Raw genomic sequence first — 24693 nt, forward strand, 5'->3', positions numbered from 1 at the left:
AGTCATGTTTATGTTCCGATCATAATCCACGAATACACAACTGGATGAAACAGTTTTAAATCAGTAACATAGCTCTGCACAGCTTCATAGCTTTCCACAAAACCTGTTTTCGCACATGCAGCTCTGAATGGAGACAGCAAACATCTGATGCAGTCAGATCAGAAAACACTGAACCTGCCAGCTCCCTGATTAAATCTATCTGTGTTGTCTTACAGCATCAGTTTGTGACCATATGAAAATAACAGTGGAGGAATTTTGGCCCACTAGTCTTTCAGGAGTTGTTTTAATTCAGCCACGCTAAAACGGCCTGTTTCAGGTCATGCCAAAGCATCCCAACTGGATTTAAGTCCAGAATGTGATGCTGCATACCCCAACATAACGCCACCAAATATTTTCATTTCCTTTATGTCCTTTTTGGTCAGCAGCGGTTTTCCCATGGATGCCAATGTTTCCCGGTCTTTTTCTAATCGTTGAATCATGAACTCTAACCCTAACTGAGGAAAGTGAGGCCTGCAGTTCTTCAGCAGTTGTTCTGGGTTCTGTTGTGACGTCCGGCATAAGTCATCAATGCACTCTTGAAGCAACTTTGGTATGCTAGACACTCCTGAGAAGGTTGTAACAATATAATGGCTCTCACTGAGTCCCAAAACCTTAAGAATGGTTTTGCAAACCTGTCCAGACTGATAGATGGCAGCAACTTTGTTTCTCAGCCATTTGTTTAGATCATGGCATGTGTTGCTTTATAAGATCTTTTCCTATTTCACTTTGTCAGACAGGTTCAGCTTTATTTAAGTCATTTCTTGATTCATCAGGTCTGTCAGTAATCAGGCCTGAGCGTGAAATTAAACTCATTAACATGTGATTAATCACAGTTAATTCATGATTTAACAAGGAGGGAAATTTCGAATAGCTTTTTTTGCCTTAATAAATAAAATCATAATTTTAAAAACTGCATTTTGCATTTACTTGGGTTGTCTTTGTCTAACATTAAAGAAGAAGAAGAAAATGGATGGATGAATATGAGACACTTAAGTTTGAAAAATATGCAAAAATAAAAAATAGAAATCACAGCACTGTAAATGCATGAAGGCACAAATTTATTTTCAGGCCAAGAAGGATTTGGTTCATACATAATCCTCTTCAACTTCTTTCTTTTCTGTTGTCTTAGTTTAACTCCAGGGATGCCAAACTCGTTTTACATTGTGGAACACACGAAGCCCACTTTGATTTTAAATGAGTTGCACCAATGAAACTCCCTCCATCAATGCAAGGACGTTTAACTACAGATTTATCTCCAGAGATATCTTAAAATAAAGAAGTGCAATTTATACTTTATATCTCAGTTTTTCTTTCTGATAAAGAAACTGAGCTGTATTAAAGAAAGAAATCAGTCTGACTAGTTGGGCTAAAATTGTAAGAAATGAATGTGTGAAATTACATTAATAGCATTATTTCTAGTAGCTCATTGCCCAGACTGTTCTGCAATTATAAAGCTGAAAGTTTTTAATTCACAGAAAATAGCTTTTTTTTCCCACTTGGAACACATTGCAAAAAAAACATACATTTCCATGGTAGATAGTAAAAAAAGAAAAGGTTTTGTTCTGTCATTTAATTGTTTATCTATTACTTAATTTCTTTGGTGTAGTGAAAGTTGGCCATGAGGGAGGAAAAGATGTAAAACCTACTAAAATAAAGTTAAATTCACAAGATTTATATTGTTCAGTCCAGATTGATCTCTGTGCTGGGCCAGTTCTGGCTCCCGGGCCTTGTGTTTGACATCTCCGATCTAGCCCACATGCAAGACCCAAAGGTTTTGAAATCTTGACTAAGGTTTCTTGTGTATGTACACATAATCTTTGACCCATATGTCCCATAGGCTTTAAAACAAGGTAGCACAATTTATCGCACCTTTATTACCGTCAGTCGGTTTCCTTAAAACACACTGTTCACAGTAGTAATCTGAATACGAAATGGATTGAGCTTGTGTATCTATACTTCGATTTCCTTCTATTTGTTTCCATTTACTGAGTAACATCACGCTTCTTTTATGATCTGCTTATGAGCACATGAATGCACACACACAGGAATGAGAGCACTCAGGCCTGGGGAACTTTCTCTGCATCCTTTTCCTCTCTGCTGGGTTTTACAACAATTATGGTCCTACAGGAAGGTGGGCAAGCTGACTATACATTCCTCAACAACTTCACACACACAGACACACACACACACACAGATGCAACAGCAATTTGATCTGCACACACTCAGTACTGATGATGGTATTCTCACTGAGTGGGAAAATACTTTAAGCTGTTTCTAAGTGGTGCAAATAAGCCCTGAGAGGTCAGCTTCACCACAGTGCAGTGATGTCTCAGAGGAGCACCAGCAGCCCTGAGATCTTTAGAACAAATTGCATGTTCATGTTCACAGGTCATTTGTTAAATCCTACATACACAAGGTCTAAAACTGGAAAACCGTGCTGGCATTAAGAGAAATTTAAATCTGATTAAAGAATCACACGACTGTCAAGACCTTTGCTTTGCTACAACCCACTTTCTGAAAGCTTCTCCAAGAGTTTTCCATATTTCTCCATTAATAACCATTAGAGCAAACCAACAGCAGTACGTGTCTTAAAAACAGCCACTCCAGTGGCCTCGCTTTGTTTCTCACACCTCACCTATGGTATCCCATTACTGAACTGTATGAAGCCGTGTGCCACTGATGTCCCATCTCATTTGATATTTGATACCAGTATTACTGTTTCTCTAGTTAATCCCATTCCTTTGAAAGGATTAAGGCACTGTACACAAACAGCTTTTAAGATCTTCGCCTTTTTATTGTTTGAGATAAGACATGAAAACAGCCTCAAGGGTTACCTGTTAATCCACCTCTCAGATGTAAGATGGAAGCGTCTCATTTACTGCTTGTTTGATGGCTTCATGCTGTTCATTTTGTGTAATAGTAAAACAGGTTTTCCTGAGATTAAGCGGAGGCTGGTGACGGATGAAACTGACAAATGAAACGTCAGACACATTCCAAACCTCTTCATTCCTCCCTCTCTAAATCCCCTTTCATTTACCTCCTGCATCCTTTGGACAAATACTCCTGACAGCTCATTCACTAAGCAGTTTGTTCAGAGAAATTAGATTCCTCCTCTTCTTTCACCGTGTCTTTCCCATCCTCTTAACTGCCAAAGTCCTCCCCTCTAATCCTTGTCGAGTTACGTTCCTGGAGCTGGAGGTTGCGGCCATCTGAGAGGAGAGGAGATGAGTTAGAGAAGAGGAAACTGTAAACTGACATTTTTGTGCCATATTCTGCTGCTACCTCGGAGCTAGCTGGTATTTCCCTCTGTTGTTATACGCTCGACCTCTGGGCTTCGGAGGGCGTCTTGTGTTCTGATTTCCTCGATCGTGGTCGTCAGGATAAAATGAGTGAAAATGACGACCTCCTTCTCTGTGTCCTCCTCTCGCCCATGGCCCGTCTGTGTTTTCATATTCTCTTCGAGCTTCTGTTTCTTCCTCTCGCCCTCTCCGTCCCCGTCCACGCCAATGGCCACCCGTCGTCTCCTCTCTTTCCCTCCAACACGTACCACCACTGGGAGCCCAACCTGAGGGTAAGACACAAATCTCCGTACACCGTGCTTCTGTAACATCCAAAAATGCAGCAAACAGGTTTTAGACACATTCAGTCCAGAGATTTGGAGGTTTAACACCTTTGAATGTGCGAGATATTAATTCATTAAATTGCTTCGAATGATTCTTGGTCACTGGAAGGCATTAACAAAACCCTGGCATTTTATCACCTTTTATGTTGTTTTGACAAATTTGAGAACAGTTGCTGTTTACCTCATTTTAAAATTCACAGACTGTATCCAAAAAATGGATGAGCCCACAGTGACATGATGTACTCTTTTGAAGCACTGAGGTACACATTTCAGCTGCTGATGTCTTACTTTCTCATATGGTAGCAGGCTGGAAATCTGACTCCACCATAGGTCACTCAGGCTAACCCTATGTGTTTTGGGGGGCAATCACCATATCAGATTGTCTCTATATGATTAAAGCAATCACTTAAACGATGTGACTGGAAGTCTAGTGTAGAAAATAGTTTAGAAATCAGTAAGTTGTGTGTTTTTAGCAAATGAATAAGAGCTTAAAATAAGAGTGGAGAAAGGTCCAGAGAGTCTTTATGACTCCATGACTGTACAAAAGATGTACAAAAAATATTTTTATTAGAATATTATATGAGCTACATTAGCATGATACTTCATTTTTAATAACATGGTTCTCTTTGATACTGGCAGATATAAAGCAACTCAACTGAGCCTGGAATGAAAGTTATCCAGATTACAAGACAAGCCCAAGTTCTCCAGGTATCCTAAGGCTATCTGTGCCAAATTGAAAGCAGACCACAATTATCCTTACGCCACCGTCAAAGTGACGTCCAGTCTGCGCCTGCCACCTGACATTTATTTAAATTAGGATGACAATTTGGGCACCAGCTTAACTCACCTGGTGGAGCAGGTGAGCATGTACCGCAAGGCTGAAAGCAGCCAAAAGGGTTTGAGTCTGACTGCATGTCTTCCCCCTCTCCCAGTTTTCCTGTCTAATCTCCACTGTTCTATCACATAAAAGAGAAAAAAACTCTCAAATAAAACAAATAAATAAATGGGACCACAAAAGAAACATCATGTTGTACTAAAAATACTTTAAAAGAGTTTATTGAGACCATAAACTCATGAGGAAAGTGTCATGAGGAGGAGGGCCATTTACTTGTAGACTTCTATACAATTAGACTGAGAGGAGGAGCTCCTTGGGAACGGCTTTTTTTTTTTTCAGATCCAGAGACGACGATCTTTTATATACATTCTGTGTTTTAATAAGAGTTTATTTAGAGTCTGTGATAGGACTTTACTGAAACCAGTAAATGATAATAACTTTGACTAATGCTTGAAATCAGCAGTCTTGTAAATTTCCCACGTGTGGGACTAATAAAGGTTATCTTATCTTATCTTATCTTAAATGTTAATCAGTTCAAACGGTATCAACATTCGTCTCGTCCTCTCTCAAACATACACAGATATCCATCTTGCCTTTCAAGTCTTCCCACAATTATGTGACAACAGCCCACAAAACAGCAAAAGTTAAAAATTTCAGACAGGACGCACACAATCATCAAGTTTGCATTAACTGTGTCGACAGCCGAATTATGATAGGACAGAATACTTTCATCGCACTGAGAGTTTATACAGCTTTCCTTACAAATAACAAAACATCCCCAAAGCAGCTTTTTATTGCTGCACGATTGATTATGAAATTGATCTGCTGGCAGGAACAGTTTCTCTGGGTGTGTTCAGCTGCCATTAAAATCTATTGTTGGATTCACAGAAGCCTGGGACTTGCCTTACACTTAAGAAACTCTGACAGATGTGGAACGTTTTATGCCAATTACAAAGTGCTCAAAATAAAACATCAAGTCCAACTTTAGAGTTTACCAAACGGGAGCGGCGCATTTGGCTAAATCAGACCGCCATCTTCACATCCATCCAGTGCCTGAATGTGAAGGTGCAGAAAAAGAGTATGTAACACATGCCATGAGCACGAGAGTAATGCGTCAGCGAGGCCACAAGGACCACAATCTTTTTAAAGGTGTTTTATGTCTTGCAGAAAAAAGGAGGAACTAAAGAAGGGAAACATTAGAGGTTAGGGTAAATATTTTATTGCAAATATGTGCAGCTCTGATAAGAATGCATGAAAATAAGGTTGTTTACAATTACATCTTGTCTTTTTGAACAGATATAAGCTGGAGAGACGTGGAAGAGGAGCTACACTGGATTCACTGCCGGAGTGTAATTGCGAGGGCAGGCGGGCTGAGGAGATATTTGCTGAGGAGACTAAACATCAGGCCTGATTCAAACAAAAACCAAACCCGGGTCCTCAACGATACCACATAGCGCCACCGCTACTCTCACGCACATGCATACTCTCTCTGCGGCTCACAGACACACACACACACTCACACTCATTTCCCCACAGCTCTGTAGTAATGATCGGTGTCTGTGTCTGGCAGAAATGAAACACTGAGGTATAAAGAGTGTATAGCCTTCCATCTATAAAACCAGAAACATCCTCATGAGACCCACAAGGGTTGACTTGGGCAGAAAGCAGACAGTTCGGCGCAAACTGGAGGATCTGCGCCAACATGGCATGCAGCGCAACGGTCGCAAAAGGTTTATAAGTCACAGGGTTGAAGAGAAACTGCGGGTTCACATTTCATAAGCTCCCGCTAAGTCGCCTTTTGTGATGGGGTCTGCAAACTCCAGGCAAGAGGTGAAGTTGGCCTACAGCCTGCACACTGCAGTCAAGACCGTCATATAAAGATGCCTTAATGCTCCTTCATGACAAAACAGGAGGCGTGTAAAAAGGTTCAAGAAACAGCAAAGGGTTTTGAAGAGTCTGGAAGCTGGAAGAAAACTACCCCACTGATAGAAGTTAAGATGATGAATAGAAAAAGTAAAACAGAGGGGAACAACCGAGGGGAAGGGGAGCAGAAAGAGGGGAGAGACAGACGAGAGGAGTCTGTAATCAGTTGTTGTGAGTCTTAAAATAGAGCTCTCCCAGCCTATAAACAGAAACCCACTATTACTAGTGCACTGACAAAGCAAGTCTCGGATCCAAGCGTGTGTGTGTGTGTGTGCGTGCAAATGAGCACGGCGGTATGTGATGAGGCCGCAGCACACATGGAGCTCATTACAGCATGGCCCTCTGGGTAATGTGGTTCCATGAGGGCCCCAAAGAACTACAACCGCAGATCAACTGTCAGATTAAAATGATGCTTCTCTGTTCAGCTCCAGGAGGATTTTTTATTAGTTTTTCATGTGAGCTCGCAGACAGATTGCACCCATCGGATCACTAGGGGCCTCTTCAGCACTCGATACTTTTGGACAGTGATTAGCTTAAAATATAAAAACAACTGAAGCGTAAAAAATAATAGAGACATCGTGGCATCTCTTTTTGAGGCTTCTTTCTTTTCTTTTCTTTTTTGTTTTGTTTCCAGAGTAGATGCAGATACGGGAAACACATGAAAAGAAAATTGGTCTGATGTGCAACAAAGGTCCCCAGCATAGCACAGAGGACATTATGGTTATATGGTATGCGTCTGAACCACGAGGTTACCAGAGCACACCAGAAACACTGTAATATTCAGTCAGAAGGGTTTTCTCTTTCTGATCCTCATTTAGGATGGTCTTTAGATCAAACATCTTTTTCCAAAGAGTCGTGGATCAAATGGGAGCAAAATTATACAGCACGAAAACAACACACACAAAGTGAATGGTACGGGCAAAAAAAGTCGACAACTTATTACAATAATTTATTTCCCCACATTTCTATCCCAGGACTGTCTAGAGAAGCAATTTAAACAGCCTTAAATTATGTTGTACTGTATCTCAGCGTAGCTTCTCAGCTCTCCCTGAAACCACTTTAGCGCTTCTACCTTTAACCTAACTCTCTTCTGATTGGTGCTGTAAAAGTGCTTTTGTGCTCACATCCAGAGATGAGATGATCATATTGAGGATATCTGCTCTCTTTTATAATGAGCTGTCAGTCCAGGGGCATTACTTATGCGTATGTTGACAGTAGAAGCCCACGTGTGATGCACAAACAAGGAAAGGCACAGTAAGCTCCATTTGTGTTAAAATCAACTTCTCTACACCAGCACACCCTTTGGCCTGGTAGGTCTTTAACCTCCTAACCAAAAGCCTGAGAACAAAGAACCTGTAAGTTAAGAAGACTGTTTAACATTAAATCTGATTGCCATGCAATGTAAATAGATATTTCCTGACTTAAATGTATAGTAGTTACACCAGAGCTCTGTATTAACTTTCAATAAATAGAAATCCTATGATGGTGGATGCATTAGTGACGTAAGTTGATATTCTAATCTATTCAGTCCTTTCAGTAGCATGAAAGCACTGTGACTTGGTTTGGTCCTTAATTGTAATTTTTTTTGTTCTTATTTGAATGTGTTGAGAAAATCATGCATGCATTTATCTGTTAAATCTACTAAATCATCATTGTCATAATAAATATTTTGGAACGACTTTCTGGATCTCGCGTTTAAATGTGCACACCACATCAGCTGTTCTGTGAGCCAGCGCTACCAACATCAGTGTACGTTCTACAGTTTGTATTCTGCTGTGATATAAGAGCACAGAACAAGGCCAAGTGCGCATTTCCGTTTGATTTTAACTCTTCAATTATCGCTTTCAGAGCAGACTAAGTGTTTGGAAAGCTGACAAATAAAGCTAAAGTGTTAAGAAATATTAATACCATAGACCAGCACAAAAAGAGACAAAGCAACTTAAACCGTCATCATCTGAACATGCAGAATACATATTCATATCATTTTTTATGCTTCAGACAAATTAAGCAACATGTTTACAGGGAAACTTTGTACCAAAAGGTCCTAAAGAAGAGAAAGAGTTGATGGAAACTTTAAGTGACAAGCCAGTATTCACATGTACAGAGATAATCAGCTAAAAGCAGGTATCAAGTGTGTGTGTCTCACCTGAGTGTCTGTCTCTGTATCCGGATTGTGTTGTGGTTTTAGGACGTGACTGTGGTGCGTTGGGTCTGGACTGCAGGACTCTGCCTCTCTTGTTGCAAGTTTCTGTAAGTTTCTCCCTTAACTGGAGGAACAGAGACAGGATGGACGACTGGGAGAAAGAGACAAACATAAGATTACACACCCACAGATTAAGTTACTTATCACTACCAAAGACATTCGTTTGAATTAATAAACAGAAGCAAAACCAGACTAGCTGGAATAAGAAGTCACTTCTTTCTCCCTCTGAAGTCTTGACACATTCATAAATGCCCCATTTTTCTTGTCCCAGCTCCACTCACATCGTGGTCCAGCAGCTCAGTTTTCTCTGTGCCGCTGTGTGCCAGCAGGTACTTTGAGTGGAACAGCCGTCCATCGAAGCTGTGCCAGGGCATTAGAGCAGCGCTGGGCAGCGGGCAGCCGCTGGCACAGTTAGCACCCAGCAGGTGGCTCAGCCCTCGGACGTACAGAGATCCCAACTGCACCGCACGACTCGAAAACAAAGGCAGCTGAAAACAAAAAAATCATTTGGTTGTATATTTAGACTGTGTAACTTCTTTACAGTAAAATCAAATATTTTGCTACAGGCCATTGTCAGTCACCTTATAGATACCGATGACACAAACACAACTCTTTACAATCCTGCCAGTGGGTTGAGTTTGAGCTTACCACATGTAGGAGAAGATTTTTTTTTCAGCACAAAGAGAGACTTGTTTGCTGTTGATTATTTCCCTTTTTGAATGCAAAAATCACCTGTCTAGTATTTAAGAGCATTTAATCGCTCTTTGACTGTCAAGTGATGCTAACATCAATAGATAAATATAAACTGAGATCAACTGCAGCACTGATTGTTGCATTAGTGTCTTTTTCTAAACTGCAGCGGATTTAAAAGTCCTGCTGTACAGAGCCATCTGTTCCTTCAATGTGTTTAGCGTCACCGCCCGCAACAAATTCCTGAACATTGTTGTCTCCCAACCCCAATTTGCACAAATATATCTGCTCTGCACTGACTCATAAATCAGAAAATTAAAATACTCCTCAGGCCACCCACTTCACTGTTACTTCACTTGGTTTCCTCGTGCTCACTGCCAGATGACAGTGAAGCATCTCTGTATATCTTCCTATTTGTTGGCTGCATGCGATGGTGAAACTTCTTTGCTTAGTTGGACTCAAATTGGCTTTTAAACTAAGACCATAAATACATTTTTTTCCTGGATATAACTATGCTTGAGGACATTTTGAATGATGAGGATGAACAAAGTAAAATGAAAACAGGAAAGATATCTCAGAGTGAACCTGCTCTTATACTGCAGCAAACAAGAGTAAATCTCCCCATTTACTTTTCAAAAGTCTTCACCCATCCCTCATTTCTTTATATTTAGCTAGAAAATTGGGAAATAGGTGCAGCCAGGTCTCTGGGCTTTATGAAGGACATTCAAAGCTCCTTTTTTGGATTTTGGCTGCCCTTTTCTGTCAGGATGAGCCCACACTGCATCAATAATGTTTAAACGCCGGGCATGCCCCAGCCTTTCTTTCCTGCTTCCCTTCCTTAAGAATTGCTTCTTGACAGCCACACTTCCACTGAGACCATTTGTGATGAAATCCGAGAAATCTGATTCAGTTCATCTGGAAGTTGCATGCTCCACCAAGCATGCATCAAGTCATTTCTGGTGATCCTTCAGTAGACACTAGATGGATCAGCTGAAGAGCCAAATGCACCTCTCAGGTATTTGCTAAATTTTTCTTAAAGGCATGACCTTCAGGTCATTTACGATACTGCAGCAATTTCTTTTGCATTCCACTTGTTTGGTTTCCTCAATTTTTTTGCACATCAGGCTCAGATATGCCAACTTTTCTGTTAGCAGCTCTTTGGGAATCAGCTTATTGATGATTTTTATGACTGTCAAACTGTTATGTGTTATTTAAAAAAAAAAAACCATAACAAACTGGAATAAATTATGTTTTTATGACAGGCTGTTGGTATCCAAGTGCCTAAAGATACTATTAAAAATTGTTTTTTTGGTCAGTTGTCTTCTGTGTGTAGACACATTGGTTCATCCTTTGAGTTGCACGACTTCTTATGCTTGAATCATTCGTAGGTGATTGAAAACAAAATAAAAGCCATTCCTCTGGAAACAGCCAGAGGGCTGGACTGAAGATTAAAGAAAAAGCAGCCAATGTCCAAAGGGAAACTTTGTAACACCACTTAATAAAAATTCTAGAAAGTCTGTCTCCTTGGAAGCAAAACATAAATAAATGAGGCACTCAAGACTTTTGCACGGTGCTGTAAATGCCCTAATAAAGATAAGATTCTCCTGAGTAAATAAAAAAAAATCAGGCAAAATTATAATATATCTTACAGCTGTTTTGTGTAACTGAGAGAACAAAAACAAACTGCGGGAGAAGAATAAAGAATAAGAGGAGGATGAAGCAGTGGAGCACAAGCTGATTGTAACAGCAGGCAGATGTTCTGTGTGTCTGCTCTCACCTGTCCCTCAGATAGCACTGATAACAGTGATTACGTGTACACAGACACACACATACACTCATCCCTGCCTGCCACCTGCTTCCAGTCAAACACAGCTTCACCTTCTGAAAACAATGAAACACTGGACAGACACACAAGCCTGAAGGCACACACAGACACAAAGACAGAAAAGAGATACAGGGAGAGAGAAAGAGTGGTCGAGTGCAAAAAGGATAAGAACGTGAGAACACACACACACACACAAAAGACAGAGAGACAAAGACAGAAATGTGTGTGTCCAGTGGGGCGGAGTGTGCATGGTGTAAATAGCTCCATGTGGTGAGCGTCAGCCAGGACAGACAGGCGACTGTCGCCAGCTTACTCTCTCTGTCGCACACACAAACACACACACGCCAAAATCACTGTCTCATGGGGAGGAATGTTGCAACACAACCAACGCATCCAAAAACCTATGACCCACAGCCCCTCTCTCCTACACACACACACTGCATGACACTTTTTCACAAACAGACACTTCTCTCTCATAAATTAATCTTTTAATAAAGAAAATCTTTGTGATTTTTACTTCCTGCTCTGATGTGTGATGCATGTGAATCTGTAGCTGTCTGTAAACTGTGCAAACACACACACACACAGATATGAACTTGCAAAAATGAATACCATACGCACATCAATAACAATTTGTCTGTGTGTGTTTATGTGCATATTTAATCCGTACACTAGTCACTCAGTTAAAACCCCTCCTGCAGCTCTGAACCTCTCCCATACGACATATTCAAATCAACGCCCAGCCCTAATTATTGTGTAGAAAACAGATGAGCAGCACAAATACAAATTACTAGACATAAGTATGGTAATTAAGCAGTAAAAATAAATGGGGCTACAAAGAGGCAGCAAACACAACGGTTGTTTTCCCAGAGAATGGAAATGCACAGCTGACTCTCAGACGCTCGCATCTGCGAGAACTCACAAGCCCCACGATGTATCGTTCTTAATCATCTCAAATTTAAACTATTTTGCTTTTCCTGTGCAGTATGCCATGTACTCATTGTTACAATGGTGGATATTTCTAATAAACAATAAGAAAACTCTTTAAACAATAAATTTGACAAGAAGAGTCAAACAATAAATGCCCTCGAACAGAGTGATTTATCATTCTTGTGTCTGACCGTCTGTCATCTTGCATTAACATCAGCACAACAACTGTGCAGCAGGAGCTTCATGGCATGGGTTTCCAGCTGCATGCAAGCCTTATATCTCCAAGCACAATACCAAGCATAGGATGGAGTGGTTTACAGCACTCAGCTACTGGACTCTAGAACAGTGGAAATGTGTTCTGTGGAGTGACAAATCACACGTTTTTATCTGGCATCTTCTTTTATCTGACAGACTAATCTGAGTTTGGTGAATGCCAGGAGAACATTACCTGTCTGACTGCACTGCGCCCGGTATAAAGTTTGATGGACGGTGGACAAGCAAGGTTCATGAAGACATGACTAGGCCACACAGAATCCTGTCCTCAAGCCTTTCCAAAAGAGCGGAAGATGTAAGAGTTGCAAATTGGATAAACTTCATACTGGGATAAACTTCATACTGATGCCTATGGATTTAGAATGGGATGCCATAAAGCTCCTGTAGGTGTAATGTGTAAGTGGCCCATTACTTTTATCCATATAGTGTATTTATAAAATTTCAATGGTGGATGCTGGACTTAAACATGCCTAAAGTTTCAAACGATGATGTGAGTGTGTGTACAAATAATCCCTGTGCGCTAAAACCTCACACTTCACACTGCTCTGAATGCTTTGGCTCTGTATGATGTCAAAGAGAGGGGATATTCTTATATGTACTTCAGACACAGGGGCTGAACCCAGGCCTAGTCCAAGACAGGCATGGATTATTTTGACTCCAGTGCTGTGGAGAATAAGGAGCTGGAAATTAGCAATAATAGGTTCAGTTTTCTTAAATTTCTGCATAATGATGCTGCTTTGGGGATGCTAGTCTTTGAAAACCAAGTTTTGATCTTAAGAGAATCAGGGAGAGGATTTTAAAAATGAAAGTGTTTCTGGTGTGACCTTTGTGGGTCAGGTTCATACTACCTAACCACAATGTCCTCTGTGCTATGTTGTGGACCTCTTTTCATGCATTTCCTCCATCTACTCTGCAAACCTTCCAATTAAAATGCAAAAAAATAAAGCTGCCCAAACTGAGTGGCTTTTATAGTTTCAAAACTAAACAATGAAAGTAAACTTTAAAAATCCTGGACAATTAAATTGTTAGCTAAGCAAGTATAAACATTTTATATAAATTTAATTGCACAGAAATGCAAAAAAGAATAAATATCCACCAGTGTATGTGTGCTTTTAAGACATTCCTGACGACCGGATTTTAAAAAATAAGGTTCAAAATTTCTATTTCCAACAACAAAAACACCCTGCAGTTTATCATAACTGCTTATTTTTTCAAGGTTGTTGTATGCTTTCTTGGAAAGACCGTCAATCAGCAGCTTATTTATGTTTTCTCTCCACTTTCTCTTCACTTTCTATTAATGGAAACATTTTCAGAGCTGTGTTTACCACAAGAGGACTTTGTTTACTGTAAACGTCAGCGAACATTGTCTTCTTGCAGCGGGATACACAATGTTTGGCTTCACCGTTAAAAAAACGTGGGGGTGAAAATCTGAAAACAACTATAAAATATCAAAGGCATCTTTTGCAAATGATCTAAATGCGTTTGTGACAGACCTCGATCTGTTGAAGCTCCTGAGAGGATTTCAGTCTCAGACACACAGCTTGACTCAGGTAGGAATCCACGTCTTCTAGAGATAAAGTTTGTACCTGAAAACATGCGCACAAACCAAACACACAAAGGAAAATACATGGTTAGCCAGTTCAATCACATCCCAGTGTGTCTTCTTTGTGGGTCAGTTTGTTTTGTCTGCTCGCTGTGCAACAAGTCAACACAAAAAGAAACAATGGCGGCTACAGAGACAAGGCTGCCCAGTTGTGTGTACAAAACAAACAAACCCTGAAGTTATTTAAATAGAAGAGTGAGAGGGGAATGTGAATGCTGCAGTGATCAGACAACAGCTACTATTGTCTGTCATGCTGTCTGCTCATCTTTAATCATCTGCTCGTCTAGCCTCCTTCTAACAAGCTACTGTCCTGTCTGTCAGGGCCTTCATTCATTTAAATCGCTGCCAGCCAGCCAGCGCCTGACTGAAAACCAGTCTGAAAGGCTGCCTGTCGATTTTAGTACCAAAGCATTCAGCTCTGTCTCTCCAAGATGGGACAAACATGAGGAAACAGTTACTACTATCTAAATAAGACTAAATCTATGACCGAAATTTTGGTGTTTTTCAGTTGGCGTGTGTTAAATGTATTAGAAAAGAAAAAAGAAAGCAGTACTCAAAGCATACTTTTAAGACAACAAATAACATGTTACACAAAAACAAGACATCCGACCTTTTCTTTATAAATGTATCTTTGTTAGAAACCCATTAATAAGTGATTCAAGTGTCTCTGAAAAAGAGTTAATAAAAGGTATAATTTATGTTTCGCTTCTATAACATGACGCACACACGGTTATCCTGTCACGCGATCCAATGTTGTGTTAAAGCTCAGTCAGAAGACGTCAATGCAAAATACCCAAACCAAAAGCACAAATCTCGGCTTCTTTCACATACGAATTAGTGATCACAGGGCATTACAACAGGATCAAAAGCAGCTCAGATTGATACACTCTTAGATTTACAATCAAAATACAGTAATACGAGTTCTGAGGTGGTTTGAGAATTGTCTCCTGAGTTATTCAAAGCCCTTGGATGGTTATCAGGACTTGTTGACGTAAGAGCTGAAGTTACAAAGGCCGGTGTCTGTGTCTAATCTGGGCCCCCAGTGGATGATAATGGTTACCGTCAAGCCATCAACAAGCGATGTTTGACTTTACATCACACGGTGACAAAAGAGCAGAATAATTGTTGTGTACGTGTTATAGATGTAAATCCCAAATCAAAAGCTGACTCGTACGTTAAACTGTCATCAAACATATTTGGTCTTTCATTTCTTTGTTTACATGAACCGCCAGCTGTAGATATCATCCCCTTTCATCTAACAGCTTAACCGGAGCCCAAGCCAAACATGCGCCCTGACCAATAACAACCAAAAGAGGAAAGACCAATCATGCTGCAGATGCAATCATTTGTAAAGTACAGCTGTTAATATTATTTTTATGTTTTTTGGGGCAGAATCGATCAACATGACACCAGAGAAGACTGTAAAACATTTGTAACAAACAAAAAGCACCTTGATTTTTTCCTATTTACAAATAAAAATAAGTTGCATTTGCTATTGATTCATTAATAATTAAATCACATCCTTTTCCCAGAGAATCATACAAATATTCCTGCTTTTTTTCTCTTTAAATAACTTTTATTAACTTAATTAACTATTTTCATTCTCTGATCGCTACCAGATAAACGCATCTACACTACCTGTAGGACTAAATATGTGACCAGGCAGAGAGCAGCCAGGAGAGAGTCTTCAATAACTCCATGCAGCTCCGAAAACTCAGGACAGCCAAAAATTGTGAGGAAGGCTGTCAGGCGAAGAGCAGCCACGTCAGGACCTGTGCTAAACCATAACAAGTCCAGACTGGGTTGATCACCTACAGATTCGAGCAAAAGAGAAAAATACTATGGATTTTAGATGGAAAAATATGGCACAATATCTCTTTCATGTGTTAAACATAACCAGAGCCAGCTTTTCAACGTGAGTCTTAAAGCCGCTGGTGCCTCGGGGTTAGTCTACAATGATTTTAATTACAGAGAAAACATAATTCCCAGGAAACAATCATTTATAACCACAGGACTCATTTGGTTGCTGCTTATTTGGGAGCAATTTAGTCCTATAGTGCATAAACCAAGAATCATGGACATATTCGTCGTTTTATCATCTCAGGGATTAAAAAAATAAATCAAATAAAATCTTGTATTGGTGATGTAACTGTACTGAAATCGCGTTTTATTTTGTGTCCAAAGATACAGAGATAAGTATATGAAAAACAGCAGGTACAGTACATGGCAGGCTGACTGGGAGAGGGTGGACTATATCAGGTTCCTTCAAAGGGTTTCTGGGGAAGACAAACCATTCCCTGATTGCTGGAGGGTCCACAATCCTTCCTGAAAAAGCACAACATTGTCAGGGTTATGGTTGGATTAGATTTACTCGATTTCCTGCAAAGAACATCATCATTCTCCTCACTTTACATAAAAACTAACGGCACAAACTCCACTGACATGTGTGTGTCTGCACGGTTCGTAATCCCTTTGCCTCTCCACTGAAGATATATTTTTAATGTTGCCAATCTACATGCATCCCTATGCAATCCATCATCATTATTATTATTATTATTGTTATCTACCACAGACTATATATGAAGACAGACAAAGCCACTGTGAAATCACTCAGACCCAGATGTCTGCTGATTAATGTTAAATGAGACCTCAACAATACAGACTTAGAAACCAATCGGTAACACAGGAAAAGTGTATATCCTGACTGGCAGGTGAAATCCGTTACAAAAAGGGTGCTGCACCAAAAACCTCCTTTTGATTGCTTTAGACACTAGCAGATTGCTGCACTTGCCCACAGTTTGCATGGAAGACGTCAACAGTGGTGGATGCTGAAATTGCCGACTGTAAATGCTTGCAAACTAACCACGAAACAAAGGCAGTTTGCCTTCAAAATAAAAGTTGGACTTCTGTATTACTGAGCAGGCCATATTTATTAGATAATTACATTTAATTGATCCAAAAAAAAGACCAAAGGCACAAATATGAATGGAAAGTTCCAGCTTGGTGAGTTGGGAAAGTAAGACCTGATAGACACCTACTGGCTATTAACACGCCTCTTAGCCAAAGTGAGCATCCCTGTAACCTTTTAAGCGAAATCCAAATGGTTATAATAAATAAATAACTCATTGCATAGTTCTAATAGGATAATAATATGTTGTTTTTTCTGGGTATTTTAACACTGGAGTCTATAGGGATTAAATTGCTGTTGGAGTCAGACTCAAGTCACCACTAGAAAAACTGTAGTTTTTGGCATTTCTTGTTGACTTTTTTCATTCGTGTATGCTTCTGTCCTCATTGTCTTATGTATTAACTGTTTTACCACTGTGACCAAGCAGAAGGAGGAGACCATAGATGAGTTGTCTGCAGGGCTTGTAGACGAGGGCCTGAGGCACTAACTCGGTGTCCTCCTCATCCTCCAGAGTGTTGCTACACTCAGTGACACCCACACACAAGACAGTGTAAACCATGAAACCCTCTGCTGCTGCATGCTTCTCTCTACATGCCTGTGGAAAACCACACAGTAAAGGAACATTTATTCCAGTCTGCAGGGAGTTCTAAAGAACAAAATCACATATATGACTATAACATACCTTTAGAATTTCTGGACTAACATATTTTTCAAAAGCAGAGGGAAGTGAGGAGATTTCACACAGCTCGGGACGTTTCTGTCCAGGTAGTGTGTATAAGCAAACGCCTTTCTTCAGTAGCTCTCTACGAGGAGCCGAGAGATTCAGAGACTGTGGGACCAGTTCAGTTTCCTCGTCCTCTGTACTCCACAGAGAGCTCACAAGCTGGGACACTGCTAGCACCACCTGCCCCTGCGGAGCACCATAATGTGGTGCGGGACTGTTTTTCCTGGGAACAATAAAATGAAGAATTTTAACTATGTTGGCTCATTGACAAACGCAAACAAGATGAGTGTTTTTCTTTGCAGACAAAAATAAAGAGTGATGGGTTGGTACCGCATGTTGATCTGAGCTCTGTATAATAAAGAAGGATTTGGGCTTATTGAGGTAACTTCAGGTTTAACGTCACATCTCTAGGGTTACCAAGGTGGTTCACCATGGTAACTTAATGCAGCAGACCTAACCTGCTTTAAAGCATGTTAAGCTGACAGTAAGGGATCAACAGATATGAAATACTGAACAACCAGTTCTGTTGAAAATAGCATCACCACTCACGGTCTTCCCACATGTTATTCCTTTTTTTATTTCACAGTTGGCTGGATGAAATTTTAGATCAATTTTGGACAACTGTTCATAACTGTGTGCCGAACATCAAATATGAATGTAAAGTAAGTCTATGCATGCATTCTGTTTTCATATTTGCTCTTCTACTTGCATCATCCAACCGAAATCTGCCAGAGTTGCTGAGCCGTGTGTTAATGATAGTGCTGTGATACTGATAAGTGCATTCATTCACACAGACTGCATTTTTCCGGCTTTCCTTCCTGGCCTCGAACAGACCAGACTTTATTAATAGTAACTCTTCCAGTTTCCCTGACCATAGTACATAAAGCCCACATACATTTTTAGAGCACGTTTTTTTTTTTTTTACTGAAGCTCTGTTGCTCTTAATATTTTTATCAATTATATTTTTATCCTTTGTACAATCAGTCACTCTGCTCCCTCTAGGCTTATACATTAGAGGGGAGCTAAGTCCATCCCTTTCACGTGAACATGCTCAAAGATAGGTTAAGAAACCTTGGGATTACCACTTTCATGTGTCACTTTAGCCTGATTGCTGATGTTAGGGTAAGTGAAGCAAGATAAGGAAAAGATAACCTGCGTGGGCTGAACTTGCATTTCAGTGCAGGGCTGAGGTGTTGGAAACTTGAACATGCTTATGATCTCAAAGTCCACAGGTTTCACACTTCTTATTATTTTTAATAAGTGTGTATTTTTTAAACAGACACTGAAAAAAAATCTGTCAAAGAAAAGCTTAGAGAATGAAGTCAAGGAACTCTTTAACATAAAAAGGGTATATTATGTAACTAAATGTAGCCAGCAACAAATATAGCTTTGATTTAATAGTAAATAAGACTGTAAAATCCAATGTTCTATTAATTCTATTCAATACGGATGCAGATATGCACCTGTAAGCTGCCATCGCATTGTTCCTGACATCACGCATCTTCTCCTCTGACACCACATCATTACCCAGGAGACAGGCCAGCAGTGGTAGCTGGGTAACAGCCAGTCCAATGGTTTGGCAGAGCCTCTGTCGGTCGTACATGACAGTGGTGAGGCTGTTTATCCGCAGCTTTGCCACAGACAAATAAGGGGCACTTTAGAGATAAGGGTTAAAACAAAATGTTCCAATCAGACAGTTTGACCACATTTGTCAATAAAATTAAGTTAATCTGCAATTATGAGATTAATTTTACAAACCTGTCATATATGATGAAGTCTGAATCCTCTCCCAGAATACCCACGCTGCCATGTTGGCGAGCATAGCTGGCAATCTCATAGTCTGCCTCCCGCACTGAGCAAAACACTTCCTGACCTAATGACCTGTAAAAAAAAAAAAAAAAAAAAAAATGTGTAAGAACTAGAATTACTGGCTTTATAATTATGGTGCATATATTCTGTCCTGTCTTGCAAACAGACCTGAGAGCAAAGGGTGTGAATGTCGCCAAACCTGAGGGCAGACAAAAAAGCTCTCTACCCGGCTGATCTCCATGCTCTTTTATGTGACGAAATATCTTTGAAATCTCCCCGTTCACTCTGCGTCTCCTCTTCACCTGTAGACCAGAACCAAGGTTTTTTGTACTCACGCAAAAATAAGAGACCAATATAAAAAAATTTTATGATGTTTTTGAAGCAAATTTTGTGACTTAGCTACCCCTTGTACCACTGACAATTTGAGGTATGTAGAAACCTGCCAAGGTGTTATTTATAAAGGTTATTTTCTCACCCACTCTTGCCTCTTCTGCTCCTCCACTACTCCATCAAAGAAAAAGACCAGTCGGATGCCTGCAGACGTAAATGCCTCAACCCATCTCTTTAGGATATCCAAGTACTCCCTCCACTGGCCCCCACATGCCCAGTCCTTACATGAATACCAGTGGCGCAAGCAGGCCATACCATCCACAACAAGTGTGGGGTCTGCAAGTAAGTGAAATCAAAATGTAACATACAGCAGACCTGCATGATAACCCAGACAATGATCACCGTTGTGTACTGTCTGCCTTGGCTCTTGCTGATGTGGGTATCCACATAGTAGTACAGTAAACCAATATGGGAAAATAAAGTAGAAGCATATAAAAGTCATAATATATTTTCAAAGGAACATGAACAAGTCCTGTTCTGTAAGTTTTAGAGATGCCATTAAAAGCACCGTTTTAGCTTCCACCAACTACATTGTACTGTGTTACAATCAGTGTTGGGTGTAATGTGTTACTAAGTAACGCGTTACTGTAATTAAATTACTTTTCCACTGAAAAAGTAGAGTAACTAATTACTGTTCATTTTTAGGTATTTTAATTACAGTTACTTACAATGTACTTGCATTACATTGTAAAATAATTAAACTCGCTGAATATCATTATTTAATTTCACTCATTTATCTTCTAAACGTAGAAGTAAACTCTGCCGCTTTAACATCGCTGTAGTGCAGCTGCACGTCATTTCGCGCCAGTTTGCTGAATAGTCATATTCTAAAGCGGAAGATGTCGGACTCGGCTGAAGCGTGTGGCTGTTTTATGAAATAGACATATTCCCGTCTCTTCACTTTTCTGAAACAAGCAGACAAGAATATTACAGTAATATGTAAGCTATGTCCTGGGGAGAAAAAACTATCGGCTGCTGTTAATAGCACGAGTAATCTACTGAAGCGCCTGACACCAGAGCATAGACGAACACTTCTGAGTGATCCTTGTTCATCATCCATGGATAACACCGCGGCAACTCCTGCTAAGCAGGCAAAACTTGATTTTACTTCAGCAGCACAGAAAGCGTCTGAAGGTGAGCTTAAAAAATGATTGCAGGCTACATTGTGGAAGAGATGCTACCGCTGCCTACTGTAGAGTCTCCGTCTTTAAAAAAAATTATTTATTATTTAAAGAGTTTAATTTCTATTGTTTGTCCACTCAAGATTTATAGGGATTTTAAGAAGTATTTAGTTTAATTACTTATTTAGTAATTAAGTTACTTTTCTGACACAGTAATTAGATAAGTATTTTAAATACAATATTGACTAAGTAATTAGTAATTAGTAATTAATTACTTTTTTTAAAGTAACTTACCCAACACTGGTTACAATCCACCGAATAAACATGCTTAAAGGCATAGCATATACTAAGTATGGGTTTAAAGAAAAGTGCTACCTTTTAAACTCCTAGCATTGCATGGCCTTTGTTTAGGTCTGTTGTTATGACTAGTAAGCAAAGGTGTACATATGACTACCACCAGAAAACAGCCAAAAATATCACAACTAATACTATACTATTACAATTACTGTTAGGAAAACATGTACTTCAAATTAAGCTAAATATTTTTTCTGTCAGTAGGCCATAATTTTTACTACACATTTTCAAATACATCTGTAAGTACAAGCATGATAATAACTATTGTTACTACCATGTCACACCCTGAAATAAAGACTGAACAGGTGTAAACAGTATTTACTTGTGCATTGGTGGAGCATTGCTGAAGCAGTACTTTCATTAAACTGCACGCACCTGTCCACCACCTATGTTGTTGTAGTGTTCTCTCTGTCTCGTTTACAAGCCACAGATTTTTGTTAGTTTTTTAAATAGATGTTTTATTTTGCTTTTTTTAAACATTAAGAATATTAAAAACTGACGATTAGGCAAAAGCCAGAACAAACTATTTCCTTCAGCCAAAAGCTAAAAGAAAATCTCTCTATATATAATCATAGGAACATTTCCAAGCCAGCAATGTTGGAGCAAGTTGGCTCATTTTAATAATTAAAGTTATTATGACTTTTTTCCTCAATCACTGTCTTGTTGGTGTTTCAGTCCTTAGTCAGTTTTTAGTTACAGTTTTCCTTGCAGCTGCCATTGGCTTTGATCATTTGGATAAACATCTCCTTTAAATTGACTCAAATATAAGAGCAGACACAATGGTGGAATTATATAACAGAAGACCAAGGGATCTTCCAAGAATGGTGGCACTATTTTGCAGGGAACTGACTGGTCAGTAGTAAGTAGTATTTTTATACCCCTCGATCTCTATTCTGAGACTTGCTCCAGAGCAAGTTAGGTATGCAGTATAAGTTACCACGGTGATCTACCTAGGTAAGAAGTGATTCCCCTTTGTAGTACTAGTACTGCTTCGCAGTATGGGAGTTTGGTCATCCATGGCCCACTTGTGTTTTTAACTAGCCTGGATTTCCTGGTGTCTTCCTGGATTTGTTAAGTCTCCATCTCTGAGTTAGGGTGATTATGGCTTATTATAGGCTCATTATTATTATGTTATTCCAGTTTTGGGTTGGTTTGTTTTTGGTTGTCTCTTGTCCAATGTGTCTTATATTTGGTTTTACTTTCGCTGTCTCATTGATACGTTTAACCTGTTTCTTGTTACCCACCTGTTTCCAATCTCCTTGTTATCCCACAGTTTGTTCTGTCTGTATTTATACCCCTTGTATTTCAGTTAAATTATGTTGTGTCCTACTGCTGTCTTTGTGTGCGTTTCGCTGGTCCCTTGTCATTTTTAATTTGGTTGCCTGGATGTCAGGACTCTGTTTTTCCTCTGCTTTTGGACTTTATCAGCCATAATAAAGGGTTATTTTTTTTCTTTTCAAGTCTGTCTCTGAAGTCTGTGTTTGGATCTTCCACCTTTGCTCTACTCCAAAAAAAAAATAACACCCTTAAATAGAGAACCACTGCTTTAACAGGTTAATAAAACCAAATATTGTACACACATCTGAAAAGCTGAGAGCTGAAAAGCTGTTTCCTGACATTACTTTACATAATCATGCACACCAGTGGAGAAAGCTGGAGCTTCTGGGGGGTCTACTAATATTACCATTTCATGAATGACACAGAGCCACTGTCACACTGGCTGCACACAGAAATAAACTCAACTGCTGGTGTGAGGTGCGGTTGTGGAGGCCTGCTGCTGTCTGGCCATCTCTCTCAGGTTCACTGTCACACAGGCTTCTGGACAGCAGCGGTCAATGAAGTACTGTAGACCCTTCACGCCCATTCCTATTGAGCAGAAACACACAGGGAGCTACGGGAGGAAGCATTTCACGTCTTTCCAAATAGCGTGTACTTTAACTTTTAATCGGGTGGATCTGTTTTGGTGTAACACCGTCACTGTGGGGGGTTGATTTTATTGAGAACTGACACGAATGCTAACTGTTAGCTTCGCTTTTAGCCCCGTTTCGTGCCGTTGCCAGCAAACTCGTATCACGGATGATACGTCACAGCAAATGCTACTACAACTACTCTAGTATCGCTTCACATGGCAAAAAAAGAAAGAAAAAAAAACTCACTTTGAAATGTCGCTGGACACTGAGCAGCATTTGTCCCTGCTGTGTTTACTTCGTGTAAATTCAAACTACTTCCTATAATCTACGCGTGGCGTCATCACGTTACAAAACAAAACGCACGTGCTCGGCGCATGGAGACCACCGCGCATTCATTAAAACAAAGAGTGTGCAGAGACAAAAAAAATAAAAACGTGGCACGGCGCTTCTTACTAGCGAATATCCTGAATGTCATGAATGAGAATGAGCCTTTGTGTTTGTGTGGGCTCGTAAGACTTCACTCCAGGACAGGATCAGAGGAGGGCTAATTGCTCTCCTGGAGAGTGGGCAGTCTTTTGCTGAAAGCCATTAGGTCTACCTTCTCCACACAAAGCGCCCCCGGTACCTTCCACTCCATTGTGTGACCAGAGCAGGAATAAAAGAAGCGGACATATGCTGGCCGTCAGTGCAGCTGTCAGCATCTGTCGCTCTACAGCCAGATGCTCTGTGGACTGAGAGGACAATAATCTACGCTTTCCAGAAAAAAACCCCAAAAACCTAATCTTCAAGGAGGGAGGAGCTGTGTTGTAAATCTGCCCACTTTCATTTCCAATCACCCACTCGAGAGTTATGACCTTTGGGCTTGTGAAGGCATTTTGATGTCACCCAGAACTTGGCCTACAGGCTCTGGGCACCTTTCCCAAATGCACCTGGAGCTAAAATGACGGCAGCATATCCCTTTTTATTTATTCATTTATGTATTCGTTTTTTGTTTAAAGTCTGTAGCTTTTGCTGCAGATTATTGTTCAGAATTCCTGAGCTTTTTTATCTTTTAAGTGTTTCAACAAATTAAAGGACAAGTCAAATGATAAGATATATTTTTAGACTGAATTACATGAAAATGTCTCAGTGCTTCAGACGGCAACCAACATTTATTTTCATTACAGTTAATTTATATACATTAGTTGACCAAAAACAAAAAGTGGTGTTCCCTGACTGGGTCAGCATACCAAAACCCAAAATGTACTTTCATAGAAGAGCACAAAAATGATTAAATGTTTACGTGTGAGAACCTGTAACACACAGTTTCTGTGTTCTAATATGTCTTTGTACTGTTTTTCTACAATCTTTGAAAGTTTTATAAGGGCAACATCTGCTAACTGTGGGTTTGAAGAAAAGTGCTACCTTTTAAACTCTCAGCATTGCAAGGGTTTAGTTTAGGTCTATGTTTATGACCTGTAACTCAAGGTGTCGATATGAGTGCCTCCAGACAAACATCACAGATAATAATACTACATCACTGACACTGTCAGCT

At 39.9% G+C, this 24693-nt stretch overlaps 1 protein-coding gene across 1 annotated transcript; it reads right to left on the minus strand.

The window, feature by feature from the left end:
* Positions 1–1591: 1591 nt before the first annotated feature.
* Positions 1592–23495, minus strand: fam120b (family with sequence similarity 120 member B). Its single transcript, XM_063477326.1, has 15 exons — positions 23406–23495; positions 22993–23115; positions 19860–20050; positions 19553–19686; positions 19334–19456; positions 19039–19230; positions 17534–17798; positions 17263–17446; positions 16167–16268; positions 15582–15754; positions 13834–13926; positions 8904–9110; positions 8566–8713; positions 3322–3604; positions 1592–3248 (listed from the first exon to the last, which is right to left on the minus strand). Exons 2-15 carry the CDS (start codon positions 23111–23113, stop codon positions 3218–3220), a joined length of 2247 nt encoding a protein of 748 aa, XP_063333396.1. The 5' UTR covers positions 23114–23115; positions 23406–23495; the 3' UTR covers positions 1592–3217.
* Between the last annotated feature and the right edge of the window lie 1198 nt (positions 23496–24693).

Source organism: Pelmatolapia mariae, linkage group LG1, assembly GCF_036321145.2.
Source record: "Pelmatolapia mariae isolate MD_Pm_ZW linkage group LG1, Pm_UMD_F_2, whole genome shotgun sequence".
In the NCBI taxonomy this organism is placed as follows: Eukaryota; Metazoa; Chordata; class Actinopteri; order Cichliformes; family Cichlidae; genus Pelmatolapia; species Pelmatolapia mariae.